The sequence below is a fragment of the Pygocentrus nattereri genome, chromosome 26 (genome assembly GCF_015220715.1).
Source record: "Pygocentrus nattereri isolate fPygNat1 chromosome 26, fPygNat1.pri, whole genome shotgun sequence".
Taxonomy (NCBI): Eukaryota; Metazoa; Chordata; class Actinopteri; order Characiformes; family Serrasalmidae; genus Pygocentrus; species Pygocentrus nattereri.
In genome coordinates this window covers 590,001-600,000 of record NC_051236.1, presented here as the reverse complement: position 1 = coordinate 600,000, position 10,000 = coordinate 590,001, and the positions used below count along the sequence as shown (strand labels likewise).

Genomic DNA, 10,000 nt, shown 5'->3' with positions numbered 1-10,000 from the left:
AATATTAAAATGTATAGGGCAGGGGTTTCAGGACCAGAGCTGGGAACCATTGTGTTACAGATCGTGTCAGATTAGAATTGGTGCCGATGAGGCCTTGAATATTGGCAGTGGTGGACGAAGAACACAAATCAGGTACCTGAGTTAAAGTAGAGACACCCAGGGTAAAATATCACTCCAGTAAAAGTAGAAGTTCCTCCCTTTAGACCTCCACTGGAGTAAAAGTACTAAAGTATTTCCCTTCAAATGTACTTAAGTATAAAGTAAAAGTACTAAAGTATTTCCCTTCAAATGTACTTAAGTATAAAGTAAAAGTACTAAAAGAGGAATTCTGGCTCTGATGTCCTGTTATCATTTTTATAACCAGACTGGCTTCATGAACTCATTTCAGGTGAAAGTCCTCCAGCGTCTCTCTTGGTAAACCAGTCTTTTAATAGAACGTCATTAATTAGTGACGCTGACGTCTATTAAAATGATCAGAAGCACAAAACACTGAAGGTAAACAGTTTCCATCAGGGAGAACCGAGTGGCTCTGAAATCACTTTTTACACACAAGCAAAGTTTCAGTTTCAGATTTATTTACAACTTAGTTCCAAGTTTAAGTTGAATAAAAACTGGCTTTAAACTCAGGATCACAGATGAGCTCCTTTACTATGTTGATCTGTAGGCGTCTGTTCATAAACATAAACCAGCCCAAACTCATTTACTATAAAATGAAATGGTGTTTGTAGAAATTCAGAAAAAAGCCGCGTCAGTCTCGACTGCATATGTGGACATATTTCTATATTGAGCTCTATTTACACAAAGTTAGGTTAGTTCATCATTTATGTTGAACAGACTCTCCCAAAGTTTTACGCCGCTGCGCTGACGTTGAACCGCGTGCTGCACTGGGTCGGTATGACCGACAGGTCAAAACCAGCTCTAAACAAAGTGACCGCTGGGCCCTGATTGGTGCTCTGGCTTTGCGCTTCTTTCGTTTTGACATGTGACGTTTTTATACACACAGAAACCAAAAGGAACGACAGATTTCTCAGAATGTAGGAGGAAAAAGTCGGATATTAGACTCTGAAATGTAGTGGAGTGAAAGGAAAAAGTCGCCCAGAACGGAGAAACTTCAGTACAGATACACCAAAAATACTAAAGTACAGAAACCAATTACATTTACTCAGATACTCAGTTACTCAGTTACTGTCCACCAGTGAATATAGGCCCAAAATGTATAACACTCTTCTACCACAGGAAGAAATACACAGCTAACACCAGTGCTATGATATTGTACAGGCATCAGCATCGGGCGAAATCAGCAGAAAATACAGGACCATGTCAGAGGAAAATAACAATCCAATCCAGTGTTTTCTGCTGATGTGGTATCAGTTTGGTGCCATCTCTGTTTAGCACATTATTTCTTCTGATATCTGATCCAGCTATTTCTGCTTGTCTCATTTCAATACATACACTGGGTGTCGGATCATTGCCATCTCTAGCTGAGAGCAAAGGCTTTCTGGAGCACTCATGCTATCCAAGATTCCCTCTTTAGAAATAATACAACTAATAAAATCACTTCTACTTTCACTGCATGACATTGTGCCAAGACAGCAAGAAGCATTCCCTGGCTTGCTAAGATAAACACTGAAAAGCATCTCATGATTAGTGTGGTGGGCCATCGAGTCTAATACAAGGTGAAATTTCCCTTTAACCACAATGTTTCTGACAAGCTGTGTCTTGTGCCTTGATCTCTGTCTCTCTCACAGAGCCACAGGCAGGGAAGTGTTTGACTGGATCCTGGACCAGGGCTACTATTCAGAGCGTGACACTAGCAATGTGATCAGACAAGTGCTGGAGGCTGTGGCTTACCTCCACTCTCTCCGCATCGTGCACAGAAACCTGAAGGTAGCCTGCTGCTCTACTCCCATCACGTGGTTGCAGGTGGTATTACATCAGGAACACAGCAAGAATGATTTTTGATTAGTTTGAACTTAGACGCTCTGTTCTTGTGAACTCTAGTCTTGTGAGCTTCAGAGCTTAGGGTATAACACTGCTGTTGGAACAAAACCTCGTATCTCCAAGACGGTAATTTTACAAGAGAAGCAAAAAACTTTACTTGACTTTTAATGTAAATCAGTGGAACCAGAGTTTTTCTCAAGTCATTTTGGGCCCATTCTTGTGGTTCATTCATCATGAAATTTACACACAATGTAAAAAACAACAGGTATTTTCAAATTATGTCAAAAACATGTCAAAAAACTGTCAAAAAGGTTTTCTTCTGACAGCAGCGATAAGTATAATGTCATTGTATTGTTTATTTAGGTGGATGCAAGCCGAACGCTCCTGCTTTTGCAAGAAAGTTGCTATTTTCATAAATTTAAATGATACTGCCTTCACAAATGTGCTTTGAAATCTGTATTTTCCAACCCGCTTCTATAGTTGCACTTTCATTCACAATGCCAGACCCACTCTTAGGACCCAGACGCTACCTTATGTGGACCTGGGCCTATAAACGATAAACTACAGATAATTATTTAATTTCGATGGGGTGGTCCTATTTTAATTGGCGTATGATTTCTAATCATTACAGTACTGGTTTAACACCCCAGGAAACTCACAGACCAATCGCATGCTTTGTAAATATCATATATGACGCTACTCAGCCAATCAGATCTGTGCATTTCGAGGAGCACTGAGACTCGATTGAGTGGCACACACACACAGGGGAGGGACGAGGAGAGAAACAGCAGTCAGAGAAGAAAGTGAGCCAGATTATTTTACATGAGGCGCTCTAAAAAGAGAAAACTGACAATAAATGTTGCTGAAATCTGACCGAACTGGACTTTATTTGATTTGATATTCATTTGTCGACTACATAAGATGTTGATATTCCTACTCGGCTACTTCAGTAAACAGTACATGGCACTGAATCATAATACAAGTGAGACATTATGATGTTCCGGATGTTTTCTTTAACTGGACCTTATTGAACTTTAATTAAAGATCCCTGATCTACATAATTCAATCTTTAAGATGCAAAGAAAGCCATTCAAAGTGATTTGATGTAAAATGGTTTATTGCAGAGGACAATATTGGCTTAACTCATTTCTCTAGAATGGCTTATTTCATATTCAGACACTCTGAATGTCTTTATATCTTACCCATTTATGTAAACAGACATTGTGAAAATCAGTGGAATTTCCCTCCAAATGTCTGGTCAAATGTCTGTTTTCATGAGTATTTGTACAGTGCTGTGAAAAAGTATTTGCCCCTTCCCAATTTTCTTCATTTTTGCATATTTATCACACTTGAATGTTTCAGATCATCAGAATGATTTGCTATTAGACACGGGTAACCCAAATAAACACAAAATGCTGTTTTTAAATGATGATGTTATTTATTGAAGGATAATTGCTGATCAGGCCCTCCTGGCCCTATGTAAAAAAGTAATTGCCCCCCTTAGTTACTAAATCAACCAGTTAACCAAATCAGGTGACTGTTGCGTTCAAATTCGTCATCCACCTCGGAACAGTGGGGAACCTTCCCAGCGGTGGCCGGCCTACCAAAAGAGCACATTGACGACTCTTCCAGACAAACATCTGTAGAACTGCAGGCCTCACTTGCCTCAGTTAAGGTTAATGTACATAATTCCACAATAAGAAAGACACTGGGCATAAATGGCATCCATGAGAGAGTTGGAAGGCACAAACCACTGCTGACCAAAAAGAACACAGAGAAAATTAAGATTCTGGAGTGGCTAAGTGAAAGTCCTGACTTGAATCCCTTTGAGATGCCATGGCATGACCTTAAACAGCATGTTCATGCTGAAAAAACACTCCAATATAGCCAAATAAAAAAATTTTCGAAGTACAGTGGGCCAAAATTCCTGCACAGCAATGTAAAACACTCCTCGCAAAATATAGCAAACGTTTGATTGCAGTTGTTACTGCCGAAGGTGGCACAACCAGTTATTAGGTGTAGGGGAGCAATTACTTTTTCACATGGGTGATATAGGTTTTGAATAAATCTTTCATAAGTCATGAAAAAGCTGCATTTTGTGTTTACTCGTGTTGTCTTTATCTTATATTAAAATTAGTTGGGGGGGGGGGAAATTCCTTTTCGCTGTATATGACCCTGCATCAGTATAAATAATCAATACACACTCACCGGCCACTTTATTAGGTACTAGGTACTAGGTATTAGCTAGTAAAAGGCTGGACCCCCTTTTTCCTTCAGACCTGTCTTAATTCTTCATGTCACACTTTCAACAAGGTGTTGGAAACGTTCCTCAGAGATTCTGGTTGGTTATTTGAGTTCCTGTGGCCTTTCTATCATCTGGAACCAGTCTGCCCATTCTCCTCTGACCTCTCACACCAACAAGGCATTTTCGTCCACACAACTGACCGCTCACTGGATATTTCCTCTTTTTCGGACCGTTCTCTGTAAACCCTAGAGATGGTTGAGCGTGAAAATCCCAGCAGATCAGCAGTTTCTGAAATACTCAGACCAGCCCGTCTGACACCAACAACCACGCCACGTTCAAAGCCCCTTAAATCCCCTTTCTTCCCCGTTCTGATGCTCGGTCTGCACTTCAGCAAGTCGTCTTGACCACCTCTACATGCCTAAATGCAGTGAGCTGCGGCCGTGTGATTGGCTGATTAGCTATTTGTGTTAACAAGCAATTGAACAAAATTGAACGAATTGAACGAATTGTACCTAATAAAGTGGCCGGTGAGTGTATATTGATTATTTATACTGACGCAGGGTCATATACAGCGAAGAAGTATTTGCCCAGATTCAACTACTAGCTAAGTACAACTGACTGAAGTATTTTGTCCCAAACAAAACAATTTGTAGTCACTCAATGTGAATCTGACAGTTTGTCATCACACACTGAGCATCTTATAACAGAATCAGCAGGATGTTTAACAGATGACAAGATGAATATATCTGCTACACCCACTCCGCAATCTTCAGCCTTATTTTTGTGTCTGTACTATGATCACAAAAATAGGATCCTTAGAATCCTGTCGTTTCATACTGATATGACATTTTAGACTTTCACCATTCACTGATCAGTCTCACAGCACTGTACTGCTTTCTCTTCTCTCTTCTAGCTGGAAAACCTTGTTTACTACAATCGCCTGAAGCACTCGAAAATCGTCATTAGCGACTTTCATCTGGCCAGACTGGAGAATGGTCTCATTAAAGAGCCCTGTGGCACTCCAGAGTACCTTGGTAAAAACTGCCATACATAGGCTATATGTATAACACTGTTGACGGAAGAAAACCTTGTATCTCCAAAATGGTGACTTTACAAGAGAAGCGAAAAACTTACTGTACTTTTAATGTAAGTCAGTGGAACCAGAATTTTTTCCAAGTCATTTTGGGCCGTTTCTTTTGGTCCATTCATTATAAAATTTACACACAATGTAAAGGACAGTGGGTAATTTCAGGTTATGTCAAAAACTGAAAAACGACAAAAATGGAGATACAAGGTTTTGCTCCGACAGCGGCAATAAATAACATCCCAAATGAGAGAATATGTCTTTCCTTTGCTTTAGCCCCAGAGGTAGTTGGCAGACAGAGATATGGCAGACCGGTGGACTGCTGGGCCATCGGAGTGGTCATGTATATCCTGTAAGTCTGAATCTTCCATGTTCTTCAACAATGACCTGAAGATTTTGCTGGCTTGTGTTTCCTGTTGTTGCGTCCATGCGCGCATTCTCATCATTACGTATTCAGTACTAGGCATAAGTCAGAGACCACCCTTCATTTCTTTAATTGTATATCAAAATGGCCAATAAAGAGACGCTATTAATTTTTAGCATCAGAGGAGAAAAGAAGAAAATATAGAGAAGCCTCAACAACTAAATGTGATATCAGCTCAGTATTTTTCAGGAGAACATGTCCAGTCTTTGCCTTTACTTCAGCATCCATTCTATTCAGGAGACTCATCTTCAGTTTTTAAAAGACAGGGATTTTTTTCCACTCCTTAGAGTTCAGTGTTTTTTCAGTGTCATTTGCTTGATTTGTAAACTTTGTTTCCCAGTTTTCTCCCAGTTTTGTCATCGCCAGTTCCTTCCAGCTATCTTGGTCTCCCCCCATTGTGCTATGCTACCAATTTGACAGGATGACCGGATAACACAGCGTAACTGGACAACTCAGCATGCTCAGCGTTAGAGCGCTAACCGCCACTTCTGTTACATTAGCTGATAGACGCTTGTGTTGGCTAGCATCACTCTGAGTGATGGGGAGAGGAGGGGCCACCCTACACCTCAGAAAACACCATATGAATCTGCCACTGAGGTGGTAGCCCTCTGGTCCCTGGGGTGGTACCCTCAAGGGTACATCTGAGTACCTTTAGTCAGGGAACATAATTGGACCATAATCCACTGACTCCACACACCCCGTCTCGCCTCCAGGCTTTTATTTTATTGGTCTATTTTAAACCGTTAGTTATGAAAAGGTACAAATCCGAACTTTTCACCTGGGAAAAACTTCTTTAAGGTGCACAATTACACCTTAAAACCACTGCTGTACCTTCAAGGTAGCAGTTACAGTGTTTCTACCTTGATGAACGAAAAACGTACCTGCGCAGAACCTTCATTTCCAACAGTGTAGCCACTCAAAGATAGAGAGGAGAATTATGCTCTTTTGCTGTCCCAGTCATGTACAGTTGTGGCATTGCAGAGTATTGAACTTGCAATCCCTCAACTATGCACTGTCAATATATTGCAAGGCCTATATCCTGCCCCCTTATTTCCCGATCCTGCCTTTGATGGGTTTTCACCTGTTTTTACCACCTGTGTCTTTGCCTGTTGTATTTGAAGCCCTGAGAGTTCCCTAGTTCTTTGTTTGATGTATTGTTTGAAGTGTTGATAGTGTTTGGTGTTTTGTTTCTTCCAGCCTCTGTTGTTTATTCTGTGTTCCTTGTCATGTCTGTCCCCCGTTCTATCTGTGTTGGCTCCCTGACCCTGGACTGTTCTGACCCAGAATCTGGATTTGCCCCGAAAATCAGGGGTCAGGAAAGACAAGGAGAGTAGATATGAAAGGAAGCATTATTGAGCTATTATTATGCAGCTCCTTCCTGCTTTAAACCAATGTTAAAATAAGCCCAATGGAAAGCAGCCAGTCAGAAAGCCTGTCCAGAATCTGGGTGAATATGAAAGTGTCAGTGAAGTGAATTGACCTATAACAAAAGAATGACATCCTTCATGTGTACACCAATCAGGCGCAACATTCTGACCACCTCCTCGTTTCTACGCTCACTGTCCACTTTATCAGCTCCACTTACTGTATAGCTGGTCTCTGTAGTTCTACAGTTACAGACTGTAGTCCATCTGTTTCTCTGATACTCTGTTACCCTGTTCTTCAGTGGTCAGGACCCCCATGGACCCTCACAGAGCAGGTACTATTTGGGTGGGGGGTCATTCTCAGCACTGCAGTAACACTGATGTGATGGTGGTGTGTTAGTGTGTGTTGTGCTGGTCTGAGTGGATCAGACACAGCAGTGCTGCTGGAGTTTTTAAACACCTCAGTGTCGCTGCTGGACTGAGAATAGTCCACCAACCAAAAATATCCAGCCAACAGCGTCCTGTGGGCAGCATCCTGTGACCACTGAAGGACTAGAGGATGACCAACACAAACAGCAGATGAGCTGTCGTCTCTGAATTTACATCTACAAGGTGGACTGACAAGGTAGGAGTGTCTGATCAGGTGGACAGTGAGTGGACACTCACAAACTCCAGAAGTGCTGCTGTGTCTGATCCACTCGTACCAGCACAACACACACTAACACACCACCACCACATCAGCGTTAGTGTGGACAATGAGCGTAGAAAAAAGGAGGTGGTTGTACTGTTATGCCTGATGGGTGTATGTTTCTGGGCAGCACATGATCATACATCCAAGGAACTCTGTCTTGTGTTTCGGGGCTTTCTGAAGTCACAGCAGCCACAGCAGTCTTTGGATGTGCACACAGCATGTTTGTCTGTCACTTTCCATCTAAAGACTTCATTGTGAACCTGTGAGTATTCCATTTCACATTTGCATTGTTCTTTTACGGCTCGTTATATTGTGTCTGTATAAAAACAGACAAACTCTTGATTTTCTGTTGAGATGTGCTCCTTTCTACAGCTCATTTACTGAGAATGCCTCTATGATCTTTTTCACCAGACTGTCAGGAAACCCTCCCTTCTATGATGACGCAGATGACGATGATTATGACAGCCATGACAAGAATCTGTTCCGGAAAATTCTTTCCGGAGACTATGAGTTTGATTCACCCTACTGGGATGACATCTCAGATTCCGGTATGATGACACGGGGCAGTTTTTGGGGTTTTTTTTAGGGGGGGGGGGTGAACTTCACTCCGTTTACCTGTCAAATTGACTTATCGAAGCTGAAAAACTGCGAAAGCAGAAACGTGTTCATTCAGAACTGTTACAGAGCAGTAAAGTCAGGTTTTCTGTTTTGCAGCTAAAAGCCTTGTTGCATCTTTAATGGAAGTGGATCAGCATCAAAGACTGACTGCACAGGAGGCCATCAACCACGAGTGGTAGACACCCTATTCATATACATCAGATATGCTGCTTTACACTTTTATATACATCGTTTTTCCATTAATGTATCATATTTGTCTTTTTTGTACATCCATTCTTTAGGATATCTGGGAACGCTGCTTCAGACAAGAACATCAAGGATGGCGTATGTGCTCAGATTGAAAAGAACTTTGCTAAAGCTAAATGGAAGGTGAGACAGCTGTCTATATTCATATCATAAAGAAGGGTCACATAGCATAGAGCAGCAATAGACCAGCACATACCATGAGTTCCATGCTGCTGGAGCAGAACTCTTACATACTAGCATTTAAAATCTTTTACTTTACTCACAGTTTTTGCTATTTTACACACAATAACTTTTATAATGCAGATTTAAGTTTTACAAACTAGTCAGCAAAAAGTATTTTAGCTTTATTTAAAATGTGAAGAATTCTTCAAAGAGAAACAAAACAAAACGATAAATAATAATTCACCATTTTCTATTTACATTCATTCATACATTCTGTGGTCTTTCACTTTAATGAATTCTGGATATTAATATTATTAGACACCAATCAGGCACATAACATTCTGACCACCTCCTCGTTTCTACGCTCACTGTCCACTTCATCAGCTCCACTGACCGTATAGCTGCACTCTGTAGTTCTACAGTTACAGACTGTAGTCCATCTGTTTCTCTGATACTCTGTTACCCTGTTCTTCAGTGGTCAGGACCCCCATGGACCCTCACAGAGCAGGCACTGTTTGGGTGGTGGATCATTATGGTGTTAGTGCGTGTTGTGCTGGTATGAGTGGATCAGACACAGCAATGTTTATGGAGTTTGTGAGTCTCCACTCACTGTCCACTCTATTAGACACTCCTACCTTGTCGGTCCACCTTGTAGATGTAAAGTCAGAGACGACAGCTCATCTGCTGCTGCACAGTTTGTGTTGGTCATCCTCTAGACCTTCATCAGTGGTCACAGGACGCTGCCCACAGGACGCTGCCCACAGGACGCTGCCCACAGGATGCTATGGTCTGGATATTGTTGGTTGGTGGACTATTCTCAGTCCAGCAGTGACACTGAAGTGTTTAAAACCTCCAGCAGCACTGCTGTGTCTGATCCACTCAGACCAGCACAACACACACTACCACACCACCACCACGTCAGTGTTACTGCAGTGCTGAGAATGACCACCATCCAAATAGTACCTGCTCTGTGAGGGTCCATGGGGGTCCTGACCACTGAAGAACAGGGTAACAGAGAAACAGATGGACTACAGTCTGTAACTGTAGAACTACAGAGTGCAGCTATACAGTAAGTGGAGCTGATAAAGTGGACAGTGAGCGTAGAAAGTGACGTGTTGGGGCTACAAGGTTCTTCATTGGTTTACTCCAAACAGTCTTATCAGAAAAAGAGAAAAAACGGCAAACTGGCTGCACGAGCGGCCAAAGAAACCCCAAAATGTGAGAA

At 41.7% G+C, this 10,000-nt stretch overlaps 1 protein-coding gene across 4 annotated transcripts in view; it reads left to right on the top strand.

The window, feature by feature from the left end:
• camkva (CaM kinase-like vesicle-associated a) overlaps positions 1–10,000 on the top strand; it is a 64,490-nt gene that overhangs the window by 51,162 nt on the left and 3,328 nt on the right. For all 4 annotated transcript variants that reach the window (XM_017686287.2, XM_037534789.1, XM_037534788.1 and 1 more), the window contains 6 exons: positions 1,749–1,887; positions 5,100–5,220; positions 5,547–5,622; positions 8,161–8,297; positions 8,464–8,542; positions 8,649–8,736. In XM_017686287.2, the coding sequence (XP_017541776.1) occupies positions 1,749–1,887; positions 5,100–5,220; positions 5,547–5,622; positions 8,161–8,297; positions 8,464–8,542; positions 8,649–8,736 (640 nt within the window). The remainder of the gene's footprint in view (positions 1–1,748; positions 1,888–5,099; positions 5,221–5,546; positions 5,623–8,160; positions 8,298–8,463; positions 8,543–8,648; positions 8,737–10,000) is intronic.